At 44.2% G+C, this 26,604-nt stretch overlaps 1 protein-coding gene across 1 annotated transcript in view; it reads right to left on the reverse strand.

Annotated features, from left to right (window-relative positions):
- Window positions 1-62: 62 nt before the first annotated feature.
- Window positions 63-26,604, reverse strand: part of aplp2 (amyloid beta (A4) precursor-like protein 2) — a 50,880-nt gene continuing 24,338 nt past the window's right edge. The window contains exons 2-18 of the mRNA XM_079353745.1: window positions 24,859-25,032; window positions 23,590-23,719; window positions 18,105-18,217; window positions 16,350-16,558; window positions 15,892-16,106; window positions 15,299-15,466; window positions 13,434-13,567; window positions 12,300-12,374; window positions 11,797-11,955; window positions 10,523-10,651; window positions 8,463-8,562; window positions 7,583-7,756; window positions 6,864-6,899; window positions 5,094-5,176; window positions 3,899-3,976; window positions 2,460-2,615; window positions 63-2,166 (exon numbers count right to left, since the gene is read on the reverse strand). Coding sequence (XP_079209871.1) covers window positions 2,065-2,166; window positions 2,460-2,615; window positions 3,899-3,976; window positions 5,094-5,176; window positions 6,864-6,899; window positions 7,583-7,756; window positions 8,463-8,562; window positions 10,523-10,651; window positions 11,797-11,955; window positions 12,300-12,374; window positions 13,434-13,567; window positions 15,299-15,466; window positions 15,892-16,106; window positions 16,350-16,558; window positions 18,105-18,217; window positions 23,590-23,719; window positions 24,859-25,032 — 2,235 coding nt within the window. The 3' untranslated portion in view covers window positions 63-2,064. The remainder of the gene's footprint in view (window positions 2,167-2,459; window positions 2,616-3,898; window positions 3,977-5,093; window positions 5,177-6,863; window positions 6,900-7,582; window positions 7,757-8,462; window positions 8,563-10,522; window positions 10,652-11,796; window positions 11,956-12,299; window positions 12,375-13,433; window positions 13,568-15,298; window positions 15,467-15,891; window positions 16,107-16,349; window positions 16,559-18,104; window positions 18,218-23,589; window positions 23,720-24,858; window positions 25,033-26,604) is intronic.

Below are 26,604 nucleotides of genomic sequence, written 5' to 3' on the forward strand. Positions count from 1 at the left end.
GCACAGGACTGGTCAATGTAAAATAGTATTATCCATCCATCCATAAAAACGACAAATCCATATGGAAGTTGTGAGTTTATTGATGTGTATTCCCCCTGTAACCATAAACCGGTTTCCACTGATGTCAATCAATTATTTTAAAATCACTAATATGCATATTCTATTAGTTCCCATTTCCCCTCCCACAATCAAGCAGGCAGTTACAAGATTGAAGCCGTTTGGGTGCATAGTGAGACAGTCACATACAGAGATACTGTCACAGGAAGAGAAAAAAAAAAATAGAAAACAAACTTAAAAATATATCATCATATCATTTCATAAAGAACAATGCACACCACAGATAATCCTTCAGAAAAAAAAGCCATGATTGCAACATCAACTATACAGGCATACAAAGACAATACTAAGAGAGAGAGAGAGAGAGAAAAGAGGATTCTAGGATTCAGTTTGTGTCATTCTCTACCTGTAAAAATACACAAGCTATATATTTTTCCTCAAAAACCAGCTCTCCAAGCCTCATCTTCCTGCGTGTCTGTCTGCCCGCACAGCCCTCCAGCTCCATGTTGTCTTCAACTGGCTTTCATTCAGGGCCGGCCCAGGCTTTTCAGAGAATGACCCCCCCCCCCCCCCCAAAAAAAAGAAAAAAAAAATCCAGGTTACAACATTTGTTGTACTTCCGCAAAATATTAAAGACAGTTTTAGTACCCACTAAAATGATCTATTTCAGTTTAGTTATTTCGGTTAAGAAATATCTTTGTTTGGCGTTAGTTCTCAGACTAGATAATGCACCACCCAACCCATTTGGTTTGGTACATTTTCACTCTACAGGGGCAGCTTCTTGTTTCAGCTGAGCCTCGGGCCGGTCCTGTTTAGATCCATCATGATGTTCTACTCTTTATATGACCAGAAAAGTCAATAGTTGCTACAGAAATGTGTGAATAGAATATCCCCAAAGTATTCTTTGAAAGTAGCTTTATGGTGCTTGTTGTAGTTTTGTTGCTTCAGATGAGTAAAAAACAAACAATGAAAAAAAAAAAAAACAGTCAACAAAACATGTTTATCAGTGGGACATACCACCGCCTGCTGTCATAATGTTTATGACAGCGCACTTAAAAGAAAGCCACATACGATCCTGGTACATAGTATGGGAAAAAAAGGCTTCCACAATACATTCAACTATGTAACACATCTCAATAGGCATTACTTTGTCCATTGTTTTATTCTGATGGATGAAAGGTTGTATTTGTGTGTGTAAAAGGGGATTGGCTACAACATTAACAGCAGGGTAAGAGTTCAGAGTAGGTTTTGAGTGAATGTTTGAGCTGGGGGTCTGTGCACACCTTCACCTCCATCGACTCACAAATCATGACCACCGAGCGAAGAACCCGAAACCAACTAATGACCTCCTACCTGGGAGACAAGGTGGAATAAAAACATCTACTTTATATATATTTAAACTGCATAATTATGTATATTTTGTCTGTTATAATAACAAAGAACAGAAAGTAAATAGTCCATGGTTTCATTTTTTTCTCATTTGTTGTTCACTATACATTTTAATAGGTACAAAGAACCTTCATATACAAGCAATTTATTGAGAGGAAAAAGAAAATAAAACACCAACTCTTGGAGAGAAGACCATCAGTAACTGCAGGGATGACACTTGCATGATGGTGAAAGTGTCTGGTATGCCAGTTTAATGATGGCTCCTCAAAAACATTTAATTCGGTTTGATTTGCGTGTCCACTTTTTAAAAAATAAAGAAAAATGTCTGAAGAAATGTTATACATCTTGATCGGAGAAAGCTGTTTCATAATTACATAAAAATCTGCAGAATCACATTTTCCATAATGCAACATGGCAGATACATCACCTTATTGAAAAGAAAATGATCAAAAAGAGCTCTATAGTACAACAGTAGCAGTAGTAGAAGTAGTAGCATTATTTAAGGATTGTTTTGAACAAACCAGAAAATGGAGTTTGGATGTATGCAAATGATTTTAACAATAGCATATGTTATTGGTCAGTAGTATGTTTCCCCTCAGCGCCCCCTGTTGGCTCTGGTTAGACCTGCATCTGCTCCAGGTATTTGTAGGTGGGGTTTTCGTAGCCATGATTCTGCATCTTGCTGAGGTGGCGTTCCTCTGGTGTCAGCATGGGGTCGACCTGTTAGACAAACACACAGCACTCATGATGGCTGACCTCAACAAGGGCGACTCCTCTCCAGAGGGCACAACATGCTGCGTGTGTTGTATTCAAATACCACAGGGAAAATAATCTAATTTCCCCTTCGCATTTGCTGAGACTTCATTTCCATAGGAGATGATAATTATATCTAAATCTGACACTTTGGATAAGATTGATGGCTCTTCATTTAGGTGTGTGTGTGTGTGTGTGTGTGTGTGTGTGTGTGTGTGTGTGTGTGATTCACACTCTGCACCAAATATCAGGTGACGTACCTCCACGATGCCGTGACTGATGGTGCCATATTGCCTCTTCCTCAAAAGCACCAGACTGATCACAATCACAGTTGCTATGGCCACTGCGATTACCAGCAGGCCAATAAGTGCACTGCTCCCGAAGCTGAAGTCCTCTCCCAGGGGACGGTACGAATCCTGACAGGTGGAACAGGTGAGAGGAAGACAAGAGCGAGGAGCCGTGAGGAGACTATACAAGCACAGCTAAGCACTGCATAATTAACAGACATCTTAATGCTAATATATGACAGATGAAATAAAGGTCCCCTCTCTGGTATCAAACAAACTTTTGAGCAGGATTGCATTAAAATAAAAATAAAAACTATCAAATATTCAACCTTGCTTCCAACCCTTAGTGTTCATTAGTTTATGACCAATAATCACATTTTCATTAATGACTACTGACTACAGCACAAAGCCTCCTCTGGTGTGTATTGCGACTTCTCTCTCCAGGTACATTGAGTATAAGCATCACTCTAATTCAAACAAACAAGGCTGGAAATGGCGTCGCAAGCATTTGCTTCTTTCCCTGATCAATATTTCTTATTTGCTGAAGCTTGTTTTTCCAAATATCTACAGAGGAGGCTGAAAGGAAACTGTTGTAATAATCAATAGTCATTATGAAAAGATAGATTAGGAGCATCTGTGTTTATAGATAGAAGAACCAACCTTCAAAAGCATTTTGAAGAAAACTGATTTGTGACTGCTGAGAGTGGGTTCTTCCAGCTATGCAGGTAAAAGGATGTTTGATTTAAACTCCGCCCGAGCCTTGATAGTACAGAATATCACTTCTAGATGTTGATCTTTATCAAGAATAGCTTTAAAATGGGGAAGGATGAAGCCCTCTTCTTGTGTTATTTTATCATAGCACAGTGAAGCAGGGACAACATCGCTGTTGGTAATAAGACACGGTCCGGTTGTGAATGGTGTGTACACATGCATGATGTGCAAGATTGTGTTATAACTTTGTCAATTCAATATACACACCCAATCACAGTCACCCATATTCATCTTCACAATGTAATGTGGCACATATGACACAAACGACTCATATGCAGACAATCCCGGAGGATTCTTTTCTCCACTGCTCATTCACACACATAAACTGAGCACCCTCAGTTTGTGTGGATTCACATTCAGAATATGAACCCAGATTTCCAATGTGTACATTCTGATATACATTCACAAAACAAAACATGCACTCATGCATAAATAACCAAAACATATTAGTCTGATCAGAAAAAAAAAAAAAAAAAAAGAGGGGGCTTCAGGGTTTTTCCAAAGCTGTGTTGTTTTTCTGTTTTGTAGTAATCACTGCAGAACTGGTGTCTTTGCACACTCCCTCCTCCTTATATCGTGTCCCCGCTAGAGATAAACTACAGTTCCCCAGAAAGCCCTGTGGAGGGCGCCGCTATACTCACCAGCTCATCATCATGCATAACGCTGACTCTCTCTGCACTGTAAAGCACTTCTTTAACATCCAGAGACTCATCAATCACCTGTCAACACAGACAGGGGAGCCCAGGTTACTCTCACCACAATGTGTGTGTGTGAGATCGTATGTGTGTGAGATAGATAGAGAGAGAGGAAGAGAGACAGGCAGGCGATGTGCAGCCAAGTCAGCTTTAAGGATTATCTGTGTTTGGGTGATGATATACTTGATGCTGTCTTGTACAAACTGGAAGGAAAGGGGGAGGGGGAGGGGAGGGGGGGCAAGCATCAAAAAAAGACTTTTCTATGCACATAGTTATATATTACATATGTCTTTCCAAACAGACTATCAACCACTCATTACTGAGATCTCTAATCTAAAGAAGAAGCGCAGTGAGTAAAAGACGGTGTGTTCAGGAGGCTGAAACAAAATCTGCAGTGTGTAGAGACAGAGCAGTCCAGTCTGTTTCTCACAAAAGATAGAAAAAGGACATTCAGGTGTCAACCACCATTTATCTTCACAACCTCAGATTGCTTCGTCTTAGAGGAATAGCATTTCAAAAAGAAACATGCATGCAGTCAGAAACTTGCATGACACACACACACACACACACACACACACACACACACACACACACACATATACACACTTTGACGCTTTGCAGTCAGTGTTGGATTAGCATGCAAAAAGACAACACACACTCATCAGCCAAGAACGGTTTGAAAATCCATGAAAGCAATGGTGTGTCTGGCAGAGAAGAGTAGCATGCGATGACTGCAGCACAAAGTGTGGAGTTGATCTGAATGAGGGGTGGTTGGCAGAGGCCAGAGAGAGAAACGCAAATAGCCCAGTGTGAAATAGCTGTAACTATGACAACATAGTTACCGGAATTGTCTGGCTCATTAAACGCTGAACTTAAGAGAGCTACGTGAAAGCGCCCTATGTACTCATCAATCTCAACCATCAGCACATTCGCCTCGGTCTGAGGTCGTGGTAATGACGTTAACCCTGCGAATCAGTTTCACTTCATAGACTTTGTAGGATAGGGAACAACGTGGAATAAATATTAAAGAAAATCATCGATTTTTTTTGCTTTAACAAAGCTACTCTCAGTTCAAGAGTTCAGGCAGTAAGAAAGTCCAAACAATCTGAAACGGAGAAGTAAAGTGACATTAAGCTCTTACCACATTATTGCTGATCTTAGGTTTGCTGTTGATGATTCTCTCCTCGGAACCAATCAGACCGTCTAACCCAGACATGGCGGAGCCTGCAGGAGGTGAAACAGCACAGTCAATAACAGTGGAGCTGCACAGACACAAACAGAGGTGGTGGCACGCTGCTGCACACAGCTACACAGCTCTTATTCTCACAACTGTCACCTCAGTCTCCGCAGTGCTGAATGGAAGAAAGGGCTTTGTTGTCACCAGTGCACTGTGTGTCCACTGTGAAGCCAATATGACAATGACCCCACATTTTCCATAGAGGCTCTCTCAGAGTGATGTTACTCTGTAAACATTAAGCTACATGCATTGACTACATGAAGCCCCTCTAAACCAACATGACTCATTCTGTCATGTTAGTTCCATTATTAAACGCTTCAAACCTGAACTTAAATCAAAGCTTCCTGAGATGTTAACAGAAGATCATTTCTGCTGTAGATTTCAGTGGCTAAACCGAGAACTGGAATGTACACACAGCTGATACGCCATGAATGAATCACAGACTGAGAGAAGGGAGAGTGAGTGAGACAGAGAGGGCACAATCCTGTACAATGTACAGCAAGCTGGCATGAACTTTTTGTCTGCTGCTGCTGCTGCAGCTACGTCAGCCCCGGCGAAACACTTAAGAGAAGCACAACTGCCGATGGATTAAGCGAGGAACAATGATGTGTCTTTACTAGCCTTTTTTTTTTTTTTTTTAGCAGAAGAAGTGACGCGTGAAACTCTGGCAGGTTATCAGACGGTACTGCAGGGTGCACAAAGTGTCACAGCCGGACACAATAACACACAGCACAAAAGGAGTGACCTCTGCGAGAACAATGTGACCTCTATTCTGCATGGATTTCAGAAAGCGACCGGAAAACTCGTCCATTAGTTTTTGCTATTTCCTAATCTTTTCTTAAGATTATAGATTTGTGAAGCGAGTCATGGGCAGATTAATCAATAAAGACAATGATGCTAAGGAGCAGTAGTAAAAGTAAAGGATGAATACAGAGGGACAGAGTGCAAGGAGGAGATAACATGTACAGTACATTTGGAGAAAAAAAATCAATATATAATTTAAATTCAACAATTAGTGGACAGTGTCAGCGTGTTCACTGAGTAAGACCACAAGGTTAAGCTGAGATCAGACAAAACAGATGACGTAGCCACCTTTGAGTCTCAGACTTGGAGGACAAATTAAGCTCATTTAGATTGGGCGGTAGGTCAGCAGCAGAAACAGTGAGCCTGAGACAGGCCCACTAAATCACACAGCTCCTATCAGGACGAAGGGGACTGATGAGGGGAATGAGCGTGTGGGCGGGGGGAATAATTAAGTAAGGTGCTTTGACAAATGTACTAATGACAGGATGACAGCGAACACAAGACTGAAGGAACTCTCGGAGAGGGGAGCTGGCTGTGCTCTACAGTATCGCTCAAAGACTTGAAAGCCACTGAAAATTTTCTATTCAGCATTTGGTGATAATCCTCACATGATGAAAAGCAAAATAAAAAGCAACTGAAACCCAACCACGCAGTCCATGTGAGTCATCGAACAAAAATATAAAATGAACCACCAGATGGCTTCTGAACAAACAGAAATGGTGGGAGAGAGAGAGAGAGAGAGAGAGACTCCCAAATTACACAAGGGAAAGGAGAGCAGTGGAACAAAATAGTAGATGGAAATGGCTCGGGAGTTGAGGGAGGGGGGGGGGGGGGGGGGGGGGGGGGACAAGACGCAACAGAGGCACCAACCTTTCTTGAAGGCACGTGGGGAGTCTGATAGATCGCCTTGGAATTAGAAATGAACAACAGAAACAAAAAGGAGAACAGAAAAGGGGAAGGAGAGAAGAGAGAAAACGAAAAGAGAAAGGCAGGATTATCAGGCTGTGTTAATTGATTAGGAAAAGAGTTAAGCAGGGAAGAGTCCAAAATAAATTTGAAAGTAACTAAAATCAGAAAAGGGAGCCATTTCAGAATTGGCTAGCTCCGCCTAAGCCCTCTAGGGTGTTGGCATGTGTATTAAATATTGCTTTGGGATTTTATTGTAATTTGCCTTCCTTCTTGCTGGAAGCGATCCATCCATCACTTTTTTCTCTCCCTTTGAGGATTCAATCTTTTGTTTGGCACCGCTGTGTAAAGAGGAGAACCATAACGGCTCATTTTCCCCCCTAAGCTTTTGGCTCCAGCACTGCACCAAAGCCTGAGGCTTTGTGCATTTATCTGAACTTCAGTAGTGCTGCATTGAGGGCTAGGCCACAGGGAACTGTGCAGGCAAAGATAAGTCCCAACCCATGGCTTTACAGCACATTCGCATCGCCATAAAACACATTGTAAACCTTTCCTCCCTCACTATTCAACAGTTCTGACATGCTTCATCACCAACGATGTGTGTGTATGGCCTTTTGTTCTCCACACAGCCACAGTCTTGTTCATGATGCTGCTCGTGACCGTCTGAGGCTGGAGCTGCTCACCCTCTGGTTCTGAACGGGAACCCAAGGACGTGACCTGGAAGGGGCGGTAGGGTTTCCCCTCGGACAGGGGGACTTCCACACTCTCCTCCGACGACACGGTGACATCTGGCTGTGATTCAGAAATGGACGACAGGAACTGGTCCATGTCAGCTTTCTGCTCCTGGAGCAGCTCGTCTGCAGGAAAAGTCATGAACAAAGCACGAGATGGTCAGGAACATGCTAACACCCGTCAAGCCGAGACATTTTAATAATGTGCTCCAATTACTGTTAACATGCTTTTAAAAACTGAGCTGCAACTGCTGCTGCAAGAGATCAGTCTGTTCCCATTTCTGCTAACTACCAATTAGTATTTTTCAGAGCGCTGTTTTCTGGGTAAATCTGCATATCTCCCAACAGGATGCTGCATGCTGAAAGCTGTGACCCAGTTCTGTCACTGAAGCAGCTCCACTTTAATCTACGCTGCAACGACATGCCATGCTTCCTTTAATCAGCTAAAGCAAACAAAAGATAATCGTAAAAGGTATCAGGCGTCGCCGGTCTTAAATTGTACTGCTTTGTCCTGAAACCAGCATGCAGCTTTAAATTGAATTGTTTGAACAAGAAGTGGTGAGCAAAGCCATCTACATACAGAGAGCAGTGACTGCAACAGTTTCACACTGAAAACAATACAACACTTCTCTCACAGTCAGCGCTAAAGCTCGTCTGCTGCTCTCCTCTCAAACTGTTTGTCTTTGCAAAAGGATTCTGTCTTTTGTCAGTTGGCAGCAGCTATAAATATAATAATAACTGAGGGGTCGGAACAAATGTGATTAATTAGCTTCATCTGTCCAGAGTACACTATTCATCACTGTTCTTATTTCAGCACAGCTCGTTTTCTCACCTATTTCATCTTGAATCTCCTCGGCAACATACGGGACTTTGTAGAGCAGAGACAGACTCTGGTTCATCCTCTCCTCGATGACTCGCAGGTGGGTCATCACCTGGGGGTTAAAAACAGACGAGCAGGGAGTCATGGAACCAGAAGTGTTTTGTGAGGAAAATGAGCCGAGAGTTACAGCGGCTGAAGGGCCGACACGTTTAGTCAACTTATCGTTTGTGTGGTGACACAAAGACTATGAGAAGATACAGTTATTCACAAAAAAGAAAAGAAAAAGACGACAAACGTCAGGAACACACGGATAAAAAACAAAACAAAAAAGAACAACCTGAATATTCCAAAGACGCTGTTGTGTGTGCAGAACTTTCATTTAGTCGTGAAGAAATGTAAACATCTGACACAACGGCATATTTATATGGAGCTGTCATGGAAGTGGCAGCAGTGTGCTGTCTGCTACAGAGCATATTCTCTCCTGATAATTCAGACTCGCTCGCAGCCAGGCAGCTCGCAGACATGAAACAAGTTGCTGCACGTAATGTTCCAATCAGTTTGGAAGCTCTGAACGGACCTGACAGGATCTACTGCCTGTCAGCTCCACTGATAACCCCCGTGTAAAAAAACAAACAAAAACACACTAACTTCCCTGATCAAACAAAAGAAAAACTTTCTGTTTTGAAAACAGTTGTATTCACCATCAATATGATGTTGAAAGAGGAACAATATTTCTGCTGCCAAAGTGTTTGGCAGTGTATAAAAAGCGAGCAGCCGCAGACGAGCTGACCGGCTCTTGGCAGGTAACTGCTGTTTATTCCCCACAATGATGATAGACTGTTTTAATCTTTCAACACATGGCTGCAGTGCAGCAGAGCCAGCAACAGATGGCAATGATGCACCTTTCCCATTAAGAGCGAGCTGCAGGCCCTGTGGCGCCTTCCTGCCCATGTCTGACAAACAATCCTCGCAAACCAAGATTACATGTGCCCATGTTGGAGAGGAGATTTCGATGCATCAAGGAACCACTCATAAGCTGCAGAGGCTTTCACGTTAAAAGGGAATAATCGTGATCCCATAACAGTTACATAAAGCAAAGAAATCCTTCTTTTTTACAAAGGATTTATTTAATGCACCACCAAATCACAGATCAAATACACGTATAAGAGGAGTTGAGAAAAAAAAAAAGTAAAGACAGATTTAAACTTCCTGCAGGATTGGCTGAGGGAAGAAATACACAGGATCTGGCTTGACAAATAAACACAGTGCAAAGACAACAATACAAACTAGCTTCCCATGACTGAGCGCCGAGGCTCACTGCCTCCAAGAGACAACAATTCATCCAAAGACCAAGCCTCTTTCCCCTGCTCACCATGTCGCTCCATCCGTCTGCTGTGCTATCTGTAATGGTGGCTCATAACTCTAAATGGTGTCGAAGGGCACGGGCACACACAAGCGAGTGCATCATACAACAGAGGCCAAATCCCCATGCAGCGGCTCAGAGTCCAGCATTACACAAGACCTGTGCAATGTTAATCTTCGGCCTGAGTTTAAGTGAATGAAACGCACGCCCTCTCTCCGTCAAACAAGCCTCCTAACTCCTCCTGGGCTTCAACTCAGAGAAACACACACTCTCTCTACCTCCTACACACTTGGAAGCGGGGCAGAGAGGAGCAGGCTGAGACTTCATTATCCCTCCCCTGTCTGAGCAGGAATAGGAGCAGTATAAGGTTTTGGAGCGGCTTGACGCGAGGTTTCAGATTTCTGACAGTCTGTAATAAATACCATCTTCATTGTTGAAGTTTGCTCAGTCAAGATGAAAACCTACAACATATATAGAAGGTCCCACTTAACCAAAACGAACTGTATACATGAATAAAAATCCCTCTAACAAAGATATGCTAAACATGTGCTTGTTCAGGCTTCTCTGCTGTGGAGATGAGGAAGGATTTAAAGTTTTTTTTTTTACTCATGATTGGACTAAAAAGTTGAAGACCACCCCGTGTGCCTTTTTCCACTAAAACCAACTCAATTGATCGCCAGTCATCATAAGCAGGACAGAGAAAACAGACCTGGGACTTCATCTGGGCAGCCTTCTCGGGATCCACAGCCAGGACGTGCTGGTAGTGACGGATGGTGTGCTGGCGGTCCTTGTTCTCGGCGCGGACGTACCTCCTCAGGGCTTGCAGGATGCGGTGGGGCTGAGGGGAACGTGAGGTGAGACAGAGAGGCTCTGTTAGTGTAATTTAAACACAGCCTGGGAACCACTACTGCATAAAACTGACGAACAGGAATTAATGTGATGCAAGATTTCTGTCTCGTTTTGAATATCTTATTTTTGGAAGCGCTATCGATCAATTCAATCCAAATGTATTTATAACACAGTTCAACCAACATAAGTTGACCAGAGTGGTACAAAAAAAAAATTAAAATCAAGAAAATGAAACAAAAATAAATTAATAAATGAATAAGGACAAATCAGTCAGTGAAAGGTGTTCGGGAGCAAAGAATAAATAGCCATCTGTCATGCAGAGCCAGCAGCCAAGCTACTGGTCTATTTTTAAGTTTTAATTTAATTTAAAAAAATCTAACAACAAAGATGAAGAAATATGAACCGACTGGTTTAGAAGTCTGATTCTTGAATGAACACACTACGTGCTTCGAAAGATGAAAATAACACAACCCGCTAAGCAGACGGATGACGAGAACCATCCCGACATATTTGAGATGTAAAAAATAAAAATGAATAAATTGCATATAACACGTCACAAATCTTCTGCAGCACCTTCTGAAATAGCATCATAGCACTCATGATGCAACTACCAATTTTAGAGGAGTAACTGAAGCAGGAGGGGGAAAAAAAAGTCGAGACATATTCTTAAAGTTGAAATGATTGAAAATGCAAAAATAGAATTCTTTCATTTCTGGGTAAGAAGCCAAACACTGGTGGATCCAGAGGGGCGACGGGTACCTTGCAACACAGTATCAAACTCAGAGCTGGCAAAAGGATGAAAGACTATTAGATAAGAGGAATTTAAAAAACACGACACAGGGATTACAGCTGGAGGTTCAAATGTGATTCACTTTGTGCTCATAGAGGATTTTGTAAAGTGTGTTTCTCTGGCTGCAGTAATCCATTCTCCTCATGATGAAGTGCAAGTTGGCAGAAGGTCTTTTGACAGGATATGAGATTAGCCACAGCCCATAAATAGAGGGAGACCCAGCGTGGTGAGTGAATTTGTTTGTAAGTCTGCTAAGGGGAGAAAAAGCAATAGACAGATGGGGCAGGTCGGGGGGTTTGGGGGATGATAAAAGTCTCTCCCCCAGGTCAGTGTGTGGTGTTTACCCTCGGGGGGTCGGCCTGCAGGGCAGCCAGGTAGTTCTCCAGGGCCAGACGGCGCCGGTCATTGAGCATGGCCTCCACCCGAGCGAGGTGAGTCTCCACCAGCTGCTGCTTCTCGCTGGCTGCCTCCTCCTCCAGGGACTCCACCATGGCTTGGAAGTGCTACAAACAAAATAATGACAGTAAATAAATAAATAAATGAATAAATCTGTGTCTGCACTTTAAACAGAATGGCACACCAGAGTGCTTTAAACTCGCACAGCTCTGGGTTTCAGTCATGTCGCCTCTCAGGCTTGTCAAGGGACTTGGAGACTCATTTAGAAGTCTCTCCATTCAGACAGTGCCCTAATTTAGCCTCAGAGTGATAAAGATAGAGCAGCCAGGGTGAAGGGATATTTAATGGCACAGGGAGTGAGGGATCAAGGACCTACGAGGGGGCGTTCACATCGCACCTGAACAAAGGGACAAAAAGGGGGAGTCCCAGGGGGGCCAGATCAGCGTCTTACCTGGATTAACGTCTGCCTCTCAGCCTTGGGCAGATTCTTCGCCTGGCGATCAGCCTCTTCCCACTCTTTTCTTACCTGGGGTGAGAGAGACACACACACACACATCAGGACATGAAGCTACAGAAGCCGGGCAGTTCTTCTCCAGCCGCTTTCAGAATGACACCATAAACTATCGACCGTGTTTTTAACAAGGAAAACTCTTTGAGATGAATCATCTCATTTGCAGGAGTGTCCAGGCCGAGGCAGGAAGCAGCACATTAGTCTCTTTTTATATTTTTTTATTATTTATTTTACTTTTCATGCCCTTCTTGTTGTAGATAAAGTACAGTGGATAGAGTCCGACATCAGTGAGAGAGAGAGAGAGAGAGAGAGAGAGAGAGAGAGAGAGAGAGAGAGAGAGAGAGAGAGAGAGAGAGAGAGAGAGAGAGAGAGAGAGAGTGGGGGATGAAATGTGGTAAAGAACCTGAGTCATTGGTGGAGGACTAACCACCAGGCCACCCCCCCCCCCATTATTTGAAACTCATATTCTTTCTGATTCGGAGAGATTGAAAAAGAAATATGCACCAAGTTTTTCCATGTTCATTCGAGAAGGTAGGAGGTAGACTCTATTTGACAGAGGTTTAGCCCGTCAGACGTCCTGTCGTTGCACAGAGGTAAGAGACTCTCAAATATAAGCAATACTTGAGGTTAAAACTCAATGAGAGCGAGAATAATAACCGATTACTTTAATGTTGTTATACACTCTGTGAATATTTATAAAAAAAGGGAAATCGTGTGACATGAACCCTTCATGTGTTAGCGTCTAATAGTTGATTCTCTAATGATAAACATGTCATTACATCTTTCAGTCAGACTGAGTGAGCTGGGGAGATTTTCTGTTCCCAATTCAGCCAAATGTGTCTTCATGTAAGTGTGTCACTAAGTGTGTAATTATTATCTAGGTTGGGGGACAGATCCACAGCAGCTGACCTCACCCGAACACACGTGCCTCCTATTTGTTCATTACACCTTTATCACTGTGCATCATTAGTGTTTACTTATGAAGTCAGTAACATATTCTATCTGGTTCCCGTTGTGCCACTGATCCATTAAATATTAGATGTTTTTTCTTTTTTCTTTGGGACTCAAACTCACCCTCTCCATGCGGTTGCGGTGCCTGATCTCCAGCTGCTCCTTTGCCCTCTGGAAGCGACTGTGCTCTTTGTCATCAGCCGGAGTCTCAAAGTAGATATCCACATCATCGGTGGGCTGAGGAGTGGGCGGCATGGCTAAAAAAAAAAAGTCACAAACACATGGTGAGGAGGCTTGGCTGCGAACTGACAGCCAGGCAGACAAACAGAGAGCTGACCCCGACAGACACAGTCAGGCAGAGAGACAAAAACAGACAGAAAACTGGACACACGGAGGGAGAGAAAGAGAGGGAGGGGAGAGAGAGAGAGAGAGAGAGAGAGTCGAAGGTGGAGTGCAGATTGAAGCTGGACAAATATCACCACAGAAGCACTCCTCTCATCGTTGGCCTTTTTCCACCCTGAGTTACTCCCATAAATTTAAATAAATGTGACACTCTTTCCTTTTGAGTTTCTTTATTCTTCCCGTCGGCTTTCCGCTGACAGCTCGCATCTCTAACACTAATGGAAATATCTCTGCCTTCTAAGGCTGGGTCATGTGGGGCGAGGCCAGAGGGCTCTGTTCTGGGTTCCTCGCTATACAGTCACGCAGGACTCACTCCCTGCACCCATGTAAGTCGCAGAAACAATAACACTCCCGAGTTACAAACAAGAAGAGACGCCATCATTTCACCTCAACATCAAAACTAAGAGGCACGGGTTAAATCGAAGATACGCAAAGTTCATTCTCTTTACTGCTTCACATCCAAAAATACATTTCCTTTGTTAAATAGTGAAAAAAAGTGCAGTAGGTTATGAGAGGTCAGGCTACGAAACTGATAAAAAAGGAAGTTGTGGTGGCAGTGCTCTGTGAGCAGACAGACAGACAGACAGACAGACAGACAGACAGACAGACAGACAGACAGACAGACAGACAGACAGACAGACAGACAGACAGACAGACAGACAGGCAGACAGGCAGACAGGCAGACAGACGATGTTGACATGAAGACAGAAACAGAAGGTAGAAAACAACGACAAAGAAAAGTAAAGACAGTCTGAAGTGGCGTGTGTTTAATTCAACACTAAACGAAGCTGTGTTATTCCATCTGGTAAAATTAACTTTGTGTTTGTTTCCTCTTTAAATAAGTCATGAAGTACTGCATTACGAATCTAAAAAGGGTAAAATGCTACGACTTTAATGCATCACTATGAGTAAAAATACACTTTTTTTTTTTAAAACAAAGAATCCTAACGTCGTCATGTTTTAAAAGCTGCTCGGCTGTACTGTTTAAATCAAATCTGAAATGTTTCTGAAAAAAGAATAAGAGAATAAGTGAAGATGTACTTTAATATAAACATTTCATGTTGGTTTAACTCAAGATTAATATTTGTTTCAATGACATTTGATGAAGGGATTTTATTTATTCAAATAAAACCTTGACATACACAAAATAATCATAAGTGAATTTTTTTTAGTTATTGTCTTTTTTCTAAACTTGTACTAACAAACTAGTGAGTGCTAAGATTAAAAACATTATGAGTACTAATCAGTTTATCATCAGTAGCTATGAATGGTCATTTACAACAAGTGACATTTTAAATGTAATTAATCATCTTCTTAAATATAAATATTTAATTTTCATTCATTGTAAATTAAAGATCTTTAGATTTTGAAAGTCCAGACAATAAAACCCAATATGGAATATGACCTTGAACCAAACAGGAAATAAAGAGTGAACGTAGCTGACTGTGGTAAAACGTGGTAAATAAAAGTGTTGATTTGATGAGTGACGGCGGTGGATGACAGATCAGGTGTTCTACGCCTCAGAGAAAGATTGTGCAGCAGAAACAGAGAGAGAGAAAGACCGGCCTTGTTCAGGGGAGACTTACTCAGACGCTTGCACACGGCCATGCAGTAATCCTCTGAGTCGAAATTGTTGCGGTTGCCGGCACAGCCGCCATATATGAAGCGCACACACTTCTTCTGGCTGACGTCGAAGTGCCAGCGGGGCATAGAGGCACGACAGGGGCCGGTCTCAGCCTCCGGGGTGCACACCGCTGCCAGGGGACAGCTGGTTAGATCATCTGGCCACTAGGGGCAGCACTTCATTCCAGTCTCAGATTATCAACACACACAAAAAAAACTACCATACAAAAAACATCTACAAATATAATGAAACCAAAGAAAAATCACTTTTTTTAAAGCCTGAGCAGGATTGAGTTTCTGATGGCTGCAAATGAAGCAGAAACATCCGTCTACTCTTCTGAGTGTACGTCACAGTGTCTGCTGATGTACACACTTTATTAACAACAGTCCAGCTGTGAGTCAAGCATCACTCTCTATTGATAATTAAAAAGGAATGATTGGATGTAAGTGTTTGGCAAAGTGCCGATATGAGAGAGAGAGAGAGAGAGAGAGAGAGAGAGAGAGAGAGAGAGAGAGAGGGGATGAAACTTTATGATTTTAACATCTCCTTACAAACCTTTCACTTCCTGCAGAGTCTTGTCCTCATCGTCACTTTCTGACATTTTGTTGCTCTCTTTCTTCTCCTCCTCGTCCTCCTTATCCATCTCCTCGTCCTCATACACGTAGTGGTACTCGTCCTCCTCCTCCTCCTCCTCCTCCTCTTCCTCATCTTCGACTAAGTCCACTGGCTCCTCCTTTTGTGTGGGCTGCTCATCAGCTGGCGTCTCACTGAGGGGGGGGGGGGGGGAAAGAAGGAAGCGGAGGTGATTGAGCGAAGGGGTGGAAGCCAAGAAGAGGAGTGATTTATCAAACAAGGCCGAGCAGCTGCCATAGGTCAATGTCACAACACTTGAATTCATCCAGATGGCCGGTAAAGCCTGTCCTTCACCAGGGGATATTACACGTACAATATTTCAGAGACACGCCACCATCATGAACACAAGCGCACACACAGCCACTCACCTGTCCGCCTCCTCCTCCTCCACCAGGTCGGCCTCATCAATCTCCTCATCCTCCATCTCCGCCTCTTTATCGTCGTCCTCCTGGGACGGCAGGGAGGGAGGCGCCGACTCCACGCTGCGAGAGGACGGGCAGCACACGTACTCGGTGCCGTGGAATTTGTCGATGCCACAGGGCAGCAGCATGCCGTAGCTGTGCAGCACCATGGAGCTCTTGGAACAAGCCTGAGGAGGGGGCGAGAAAAAAAAAAAGTGAATGAAACGGTGTGAAAAAAATGAAACGAGGCAGATTGATGAAGCTGCTCTCACTACTGCAAGGAATCAACTCCAGTTCTGACAAGGTGACATTTTGCGTTGTGTTGTCGTCATGCTGTGAGTTATATTGACTTCCTGCAGAATGACCTTGCCGACACACTACATCGAGGCATTTTGTTCTTGATTTCTTTTGAAGGATTTGAGACCAAATAAACCAACAAAAAGTTTCAGTTCCCAACATTATGTTTCCATTATCTAACAGTTCGGTGTCCTGCTGTCACTGGACACTGTAATGTGTGGTTTATTGTAAACAATGTCCTCCTGCAGCTCGAAGCAATGACAACACATAACGTGATTTCGGTAAGACTCCTGTGTAGTTAAGTTAGTTTCTTTACAGAGATAAAGTAAAGAAACACCACAGAGACTTGTGTTTTATTGCCAGCTGACGGCAGAAAATTAAATATGTGAGAAATAACACATTTATATAATGAGCACTTTCAGAAAAGCCGAGAAAAAAAAAATATGCAAAGATAAATTAAATCCCTGTTCGTCATCCAATGCCTGATTTAGCCCATTTATGCATTTAAAATATAAATAACTTTCAGAACCTCTTCTGATACAAGCATGTGCTCAAGACCTCACAGAAGGCGTCTGGTTGTATTTCATGATCGACGAGGATAGAAATAGTGTCTCGCAGTTACTTGATGAAGTAGCAGATACATCCACCTGCATGATAAAGACAAACTCCTTCCCTGACTCCAATGATGAATGAGCCACAGTTTCAAAAAGTCACAGCGCACATTTTTCCCCCCCCCAACAATGCTGCGCTTCATGGCGCTCGAAGTAACACTTCAGCGTAACTGATGACTGCTGAGCAACTTCAGCGAGGATTAGCCGCCCTGCTTAACAACTTCTCAGTGTCAGCCGGCGAGGAAGCCGAAGTTGTTTTGGAATCATTTTTCTTTTCCCCGATATTCCCACTGATAAGATTTATTACAGCGTGGTTGTAACAAATGTGTTATCTGCAGGTACTCTGTGACTCTGGATGTCAGACTATCTCTGGCTGCAGATGATGCTCCTCAGGTTTGAGGCATTAGCAGTAAGTGTCAGGGAAGAGGGAGTCAGAAAGCATGACGCAGGAAGAAACCCAGGGCAGACTGCCTGCCTGTGCTGTTGAGGTCAGAGCGGCCCTCGAGGGCCGGCTCTGGAGCTACCCAGGGGGGGGATTAGCTGTATTACAGCCTCAACACTAATCTGATTAGGAGCTGAAATGTGAGGGCTTGCTGTCAGCCTGTGATCACAGACCCACTGAGACTCCCAGAGACAGGTGGGAAGACATTAGGGATGAAGGGGAAGGATTGCAAAGTAATAAAAGTCTGACCAGTGTGACAGGGAGTTAAGTCTAATTTCTAAAAGTTAAGTTGACGCAGTTTCTCTCCCCACTGAACTCGTCCCTTCTGTTGCTCTGCTATCTCCGAGCCTCCCACTGTTTCCCAAGAACTCATTTCCCTCTTACCTCTTTGGCCACGCCGTGCCACTGCTGATGGCTGACGCACATGTCCATACGCTCCTTGTGGAAGAACTTGCACTTCTCTGGAACCAGAAGCACGTCGCTCACAAACTCGCCCACTGAAACAGCAAATCACACAGAGCAGCGTGCCTGTTAGCCACGCCAAGAATCTGCCACAGACATCATTCACCCTTCCTGCTCACTGCAACGGTTATAAACAATAAATCACTTTTTGGGACTAAAAAAAGAATAGCAGATGAGGTGAGTACAAAAAAAGAGACATGATTCAATAATTCATAGCTGCCTGGTCCTTTACATTTCATTACAGTGGTTAAACAGAGACAACATTTGACACCTGAACAGCTGCCTGTGCAGCTGAAGCCGAGAGGGATTCAGCCCTTTTCTGAAGCCAAAACAGTAACTCTTTAATCAAAATGGCAGAGCAGAAAATCAGGTTTCATGCTGTGACTCTTTTAACATAGTCCAGACTCTTCCTGTGAGTCAATGATGTCATTTGCTTGATGAATTCAATTCCAACATGTTTTATTCATGGGGCGAGCTGACAGAACACGCGGACAGAAATAAAAGACATGAAAAGCATCTCGTGAATTCCTATGAATAGTTTCAGGCTGAAAGTCGTGTGTGTGTGTGTGTGTGTGTGTGTGTGTGTGTGTGTGTGTGTGTAAGCATATGGCACAGGGGTCGGAAGAAAGATTCAAAAGGACAAGCGACTGCTGATAGGCTGGCGGTGCGACGAGTCACTCAGGTAGAAACACTGCTGTCAGAAACAGATGGAAGGCCAGGCGGAGACAGAGGAGAGATGAACACAAGGTTTAGAGCAAAGTCCAGATCAGAGTGGCTGAGACATGGGCGGAGTGAAAAACACAAATGAGGGTCTCGAGGTTTCAGGAGGAGGGCTGGGAGCTGTCCTAAAAGTGCTCATTTAGTGGTTCGCCACGACCTCAGTCTAAGGCTGAGCTGCAGGAGCGCTTCATGTGAGTCAGGCAGGAAGAGGGTGAAAAAGCAGTGTTTTGGAAAATGAGAGGGTAGGAGAGGAAGAGGAGAGAGCTGGAAATAGCAGAGGACTCAGCAGCTGCTTCTCCTCTCCGCCCAGGAGTCACAGCAACAGCCCCTAACACAACCCCCACGGCCCCCACAGGCCCTCGTGGTCCTGCTTCCTGCGCCCTGTGCACACCACCGCTGTGAGGTAACCCAGTACATGTGTGCAGGTTCTTAACTTCCATAACAGTTTCCATCTCGTCATTGATTCTGAAACAGGTAAACTCGAGGAGACGCTAAACGTCCCCAGGTTCAGACTTCTCCAACGGCAACAACACGAGCTGTGAAAGGCTTCAAAATGATCACATTTGGGTTTAGAATTTAAAAAATGAGGTTTCTAAATGTCATGTTGAGTGCGAGGGGATGTTGACAGGAATCTTCCCCAGCCAATTAAGAGACTTTACACGTTAATTAATACTGCTTGTAGTCGATCTGTCCTTGAGCAAGACACTAAACCCCAAAAACAGAAATGTGAAAAAAAAAAAGCATAAGAACTTTAACCTCTGATGTTTTCATTGATTAGCGTGATATTATCTCTTTACATCAAGTCATTGGAAACATAAAAAGCCATTCTTTGTCACAAAGTAGTGCCAATTTATTAATTCAAAGACATGCTAATGTTAAGTCTTTGACCACTGATGCCCTCGTTCGTCTCCTTCTCTTTACATGCAGTGGATATCAGACGAAGTGAGACCGCTCTGCTCCATATCCCGCACACTGGATGCTAACTGACTCCCTCGCACGCTCGCCCTCTCTCTCTTTATTTCACCTCTCTGTGTCGTAGTCCGGCTCTCGTACTTGGTTGTGAGGTGGCGTACTGCAGTGGGTGATGGATGGTGGTGTTTGGAGAGCAGCTGTGCACTCCTGTGTCTTTCTGTACGTGTGTAGTTGTGCACATTGTATAAAGCGTGTACTCCTCCTTCGAGGTGACCTCCTCTCTACCAACTCTTTTCATCCCCCCCCCCCTTTTCCTTTAACCTTTATTCTTTCAGACACCCTTGCTAACTCTCCCCAGATCCAGACCGGCTGCTCGAAAGAGTGTGAAGGTAAGAATACACCCAATGCACCAGTGATACCTTCAGGACTGAGAGGTGGCAAATTCAATTAAGTGGCAAAGCAAGTTTGCTCACTGACAGCACAGACGGCTATTCTGTTTCAGGGATGTTCCAAAGGAAGTGTGCAGTAATTAAATTTAGAGTCATCTTTAGGAGACCAGGACATGCAGGTAACATGTTCAGTGAGCTTAAAGAGTCTGTGCGTAATATATGACACCACTTAACTAGGAGCTATATTAATAAGCATATCAAGGCAGTACTGTGTTTTACGTAGCTGTTATTCAAGTATTGAATGCTGTTTGAACTGTTTGTTACCTGGACAGAGTTGTATCTCATCAAGTGCCCGGGTCTGCTGAAGATTTCTGCCTGTTAAAGGGAAGTTTTTTCTTGCCACGCTATGACGGATTAAGCTGGGCTCTTGTAATATAGCCATAAGTAAGGTCCTTTACCTGCTTTTTGTAAACATAACGATGAGCATGGTCTTGTTACCTGCTCTTTTGTTAATGTTAACAGACAAACAGTAAGGTCCTTTACCTGCTCTTGTAAAGTGTCTCGAGATAACGCCTGTTATGAATTGACGCTATATAAATAAAGATTGATTGATTGATTGAAGTCCAAGTCTGCGTCATGCCTTTTACCTCTCAGGGTGAAGAAATCCAATCCAATGAAAGGATAACAAAAGGGGGAGACGCTTCAAGCAGGAGGCGGCTGGAGGCTAATGATGCATAATAGAGGTCACATTTGCATTCAAACTCCAGAGTTCAACTTCCAGTTCATAAAAACAACTTTATCATCGGCAGCACGCGTCTTCCAACGCGGCGCCTCTCTGCCGAGCCTTCAGCTGCCTTTCACATTCGTTAAATCCACTCAACAAACTTGAATAGAATTAAAACATAGCGGATTCACGTCACTGTTTTTTCCAAAAGGTAAAAAGGAGCGCAGAGGTGTGACGCTCTGAAACAAGTCTGAGTCTGAATCTTTCACAATCACGAGACTTGGCAGCTCCGATGATATCAGGGCTTGTCATCGGGCGCCCTGCCCATAGTCCAATCAAAAGGCTGAGTCAACAGGAAAGGCAAAGAATGAATCACGTCGGTAAAAGTGAATAATCACCCAAACAAAGTGAAACAAGAGATGAGTGCATCAAAGGTAAACATGAGAAGATTCAGCCTTCATATGGCTGCAATAAATGTGACAAATAAATGTTTATGGCTGCGGATGGCAGTAACATTAACTCAGATAGAAGTACCAAAAAAAACATTATTCCTTAGCTAATTTACAATTATCTGTAAATTAGCTCTGTGAATTATTGCCTCAGGTCTGTTGTACCCAGAAGGATAACGCTTGCATGGTTTTTTTCCACGAGGATGGTGCTGCGGTCTCTCTCATCCCAGCGTGTTTTGCTCACAGACCGGCACACTAACCAACACCCGACATCTGCCACTGACAGTTCTCGCCCTTTGAGACATAAATGGTAAGAACTTGTAAAATAAACCAGCGGTTTGACAAAGACATCACGCTGCAGGGATTAGTGTGGCATGGAACAAAGATAGCATTTATTAGCGGAGCCATTGTTTGGACGCAGGAAGCACAGAGGGCTCAGTGGTTCAGTCTTTGCACACAGCAAAAAGCCATGGCTCTCTTTTTACACCGAGCTCCTTCCTTTGCCCTTGCATTATTCATATAAACCTATTAACTTGACATGTGTGCTAGTCTGGCTCTTTTAATCATATCCTCCCAGCTATAGCCCACCTCCCTTTGGTCTCTTTCATTTCTGTTTGATTCTACTATAATTAATGTACACTGATGAATATTAGGCCGAACCTCTGATGTCCATTTCTCAAGATCACTTTTTGAACATCACAAATATGAATAATTCAGAAGCACTCTTCATCGCACTTTGATGTGATAGAGCGGCCTGACAATGTGCTGTAGAGGAGCGGCACGGTGAGCTGGCAGAGTCATGCCATGGCTTGCAGCATATGATCAGAGCCCTCCAATTACGCCTCTAACATGCTCCATTACGTAATGAAGCAGAACCCCTCTCAATAGTCTCCTTCTCGCCAACACCTTATGTTTATCTCCTCTGCTCCATCTGTCTCCTCATTCATTGAGAACAGAGCAGAGGCCTTAGTAATGTGACGGGGGGGCCTGAGAGTGCAGACCTTTAGCAAGGATGACAACAAAAAAAAATGTGCACAAACAAGCAATGAAGCTATTCAATGATTCCAGAGGAAGTAATGGGTTTGTTTTAATTAAACGGCACAGATGCTGAATCATAATGAGAGGCCTTGGCTTGTTGATGGATGCAACAGTCGGCCACAGTGGAGAAGAGAAGCTATCAGGTGTGGCAGGTCGTCTGAGGAAATCAGCTTCAGGGTGTATAATGAGAGCTAAATGGAGGATTTAGGAGACTGATTCTGCATGTGAACCTCCCTCATCTGTATTCCTGCCTCAGCCATCAAGCGGCCACTCCAGTTGTGCTGTTTGCTGTCCCATGAATTTCCCACAAGCCTCCCCCCTCTGCATTTGCCAAAAAATGCTCTTGAATTGTAGCCCATTTCACAGTCCAGTGGCTCTGCTAATAGCTTTTTCATCATGGAAAGAGGCACAACTCAATCAGCCAGAGGATTTCAAACACAGGAAGGGTGCCGGGAAGTGTTTGCAGCATGGAGAAAGATGTTTTTTCCCCTTCCTGTCAAAGCTTTACAAGTACAGAAAGAAGCCTTGTTTCAGAACTCTACTTCTGTGTTATTGCAGTCCTGAAAGGGAGCGAGCGAGTGCCGTGCTTTAGTAAGTGAAGGAGCACAAAGACGTGTGGACTGCAAAGTCTGAGGCGCTATCTGACATTTCATAAACTAGGATGTGGCCTTGTTGCCACGGCTAATTACAGTGATGCTGCAGGAAACAGAGGAGAGAGAGAGAGAGAGAGAGAGGTGTGTGTGTACGACGGCGCGGGCGAATGGAGAAATGGGGAGTAATAAAGCACAGGTCTCCTCACAGACCTCCCTCTTGCTGACCCTGTGTGTCTGTGCGAGTTTATGGCCACTGTCTGAAGGGGGATATAAGATTGTGTTTTATGGCTCAACAGGCCTCCCCTGCAATAATAAGCATTCCCCCCTTAGCCATCCGTTCTGAGAGACATTAGCTCTCATCCAGGCGGGATCTGCTCAATCTGCAGCTCAAGGCCAAGATTAGTCAACTGACTCCAATATTGCTCTGTGTCACCGCTGCCTCGGGCTGAGATGTATCCTATTCTCTCATTTCTCCATGTTGTATGAGGAAATACCGTAGAAGACGGGGGGGGGGGGGGGGGGGGGGGAGAATATGAAGGGCCATTCACAGCTCTTTAAGTGCTCGTCCAAACCTTCTCTTACCTAAGCATTTGTAAGGCACCACGATATGGGCGTGCCCTTTGCACACCTTCTTCTCCTTCTTGCACCAGTTCTCAATTCGAATTGGCTGGTTGGCTTCTACGACATTGGTGATTTGAAGCTCAGGGTACATCTGTTGGAGAAAGAAGCAGAGAGTGCATATCAAATAAAGATAGATGTGTATTTGTGTGTGTGTGTGTGTGTGTGTGTGTGTGAGAGAGAGAGAGAGAGGGGAGAGAGAAGATGCGATAAGTGGAGCTTCAATGGCGTCCTTTAATCCATGTTTTATACTCTCTGGATGCCATCTGCTCAGCCATGAAAGACCATGCAATTTACACTTTCCCAAATGCCATCAAAATGTCATCAATAAATGCAACTGAAGCTTGTGTGGAAAGCTGCCTGGATATATACAGCCCTGCTTCTTTCCTTGGGCAGCTGCATTATAAACCATGACAGTGACACCAGCAGCCTTGTGGGATAGGAGGGAGGGAACACAGTGAGAGACACAAGCAAACAAGAGCCAGGATGTCTACGCCACAGAGAAACACATGCTTTATTGATAAACAGAGATAGAGAAAATGTCAGTCACTGGGTCCGCTCGTTCAAATGCCACCCACGACCTGGTAAATAAGACAGATCAGCAGCCTCCATGAATACAGGGAGCTGACACTTCATCAGCCATTTCTCCTCCACACAACCTACTGTCACCTTTAAATGTTATTCACCCAACCAATGTCCACATCTTTACTACTTTATTCCTTCTTTATATTCCATTCGTTGCTGTGAGATTCTGCAGAGAACAGACCGTTTCAGTCTTGTAGCATATTTTCATCTCTGTTTCATGCACCGTAAAGCCACTAAGTCGAACTAATATTACCTCAACAAGCCAGATATCATCTTCACTCAGGTGATAGAATTACACAGGGAAGCAGAACGAGGTGCGCCGAGGCTGAGCTCTAATGTGGTTATATTTATTAAAGAGTGGACTAGGTCTTGGAGAAAGATGAGGGAAATTTAATTATCTGCTTTCTCCTCCAAACGAAGATCAGACAGTTTAAAACAACTGTCATATCGATGAGCCAAATTCAGAAGTAATGACGGTGAGCTCAGCTTGGCACAAAAACTGCAAACACATCAGGCCAGCTATCAGCTATCAGCTATCAGCCTGCTTCCGTCTGAATGTAAGAATGGTCTCTTCCCTGTATAACTGGCTTTGGTGTTTTCATTCTAACACATGAGAGACGCAGGAAGAAGAGCGGCCATGTTTCTCACCTCCTGGCAGTACTGCAGCACGCCCTCTTTGGTTCCCACGCAGCTCTTGGTGCCGGATGGGTCAGGCTCCCAGCGGCCGGTCTGAATGTTGACGTGCATGTTGAGTTTTCCGCAGAACATCGCCACCTGTGGCTCGGCCACGGCAAAGCCTGTGCCTGCATTCGCTGCTAGAGCCTGCAGAGAGGCAAAGACAGAAGGAGAGAGAAATGGGGATTAGTAAGACCAAGCGGAGAAGTTTTGAGGCTGATGGACTTGAGACGCTTGTTTTCTCCTAAACTTTATTATACGGCTGACACAAGCACAGGAGCATGCTGTGAAGTCTGAAGCACAGAAAGCAGTTTCAGCTCATGTACTCCAGCGGATAACTTTACTGCATGTAGCAGCTGGGGTGGAGAAAAATCAGAAGTGCCTGTCAACGCTTGGCTGCTACTGCCTCTCCACTCTGCAGTGCTGAGAGAGACTCAGAAAGGAGACACATTGAATGCACCTCAGGAATGTTTGGATAGGTTGATGGTTGAACAAGTGGGGGTTTAATTGGATTTGTGCACAACTTATTTTTTACTCTGGTGCCCCACTGAGTGAACGAGAGGCTGCTCGGAGAGAAAGGAAGAAACAGTCTGCCGTGCTTCACAAACACGGACATTCTTGTCGAGGGCAGAGCTCAGCTCGTCCAGGTCTACAGGGACCCAGATCTTTTCATGACTGATGGGTCGTTTATCTTACAAGGTAAACACCGATGTTCCCTGATCCAATCAGCTGTCTGTGATAGACACAAAGACACACAACATCAAGATGAAAATGTGTCCGGTTAGTTCAAATATATTCCTTAGGTTTCCGACAAGAGCTTTCCATTTGTGTTTACCTCTGAACCATCTGAACATGAGATAAAACTGCTAACCCCCCACCGGGGAGCCCGTTGTCCCTCCTGTCATCATTTCCTAAACCCTGCAGTTCCTCCTTCAACAAGCAGGAAGCGGGAACACCCAGCCTGCCTGTCCTTCACTCTAAATAACTTCACAGCGCACACTCATTATGGAAAATAGATGTTAAACGTCCAAAGCTCTTGTGTAATCAGCTTCCACACAATTGGTTTCAAATGACACTGTGATGTTAGCATCAGTCAATCTCATCAGCTCCTATGGAGACAATAAGTCACGGCCTGATGCTCGGGGATGTCACAGAATAAGACACCCTAATGAATCGGTGAGGCGATGTCGCTCTGAAAGACAAACAATTCCAAAACGCACACCGGGGAGCCTCCAGACAGGAAGTGGAACGGAACTGATCTCCTCTTGATTGTCATAATGTCATGAGGCTGAGTAAACAGGCTTCAGCCCAAGAGAGAGATCAAGGGAATGAGGGAGGACTCAAACGCCCGACTGTTTGCTGAGGCCTCCGCCTTGACTACATGAAAGCAGAGGTGTCCTCTGCAGCGGAGAGAGCCGAGCACAAAACAGCTGAGGAGGGAGACTTGAGTAACTCAGTGTTAGACAAAGCTCTCTGTCTAATTCTAGGCAGGCTCCCGGGCTGATAATAGGCGCAGAACAGAAACCAGTGAGGACAAAACAAGTGCTGTGTAATCAGCAGTTGGCTGTAGTGTGTGATGAGCCGCAGAGCTAGCCAGAGCTGAGTCTGCACGCACACACAGAACTCAATACAGCTCCACACACACACACACACACACACACACACACACACTGGCACTCATGCAAACACATCATACAATCATCAAACACACACTGAAAC

The sequence above is a fragment of the Symphodus melops genome (assembly GCF_947650265.1).
Source record: "Symphodus melops genome assembly, chromosome: 10".
NCBI classification, from domain to species: domain Eukaryota; kingdom Metazoa; phylum Chordata; class Actinopteri; order Labriformes; family Labridae; genus Symphodus; species Symphodus melops.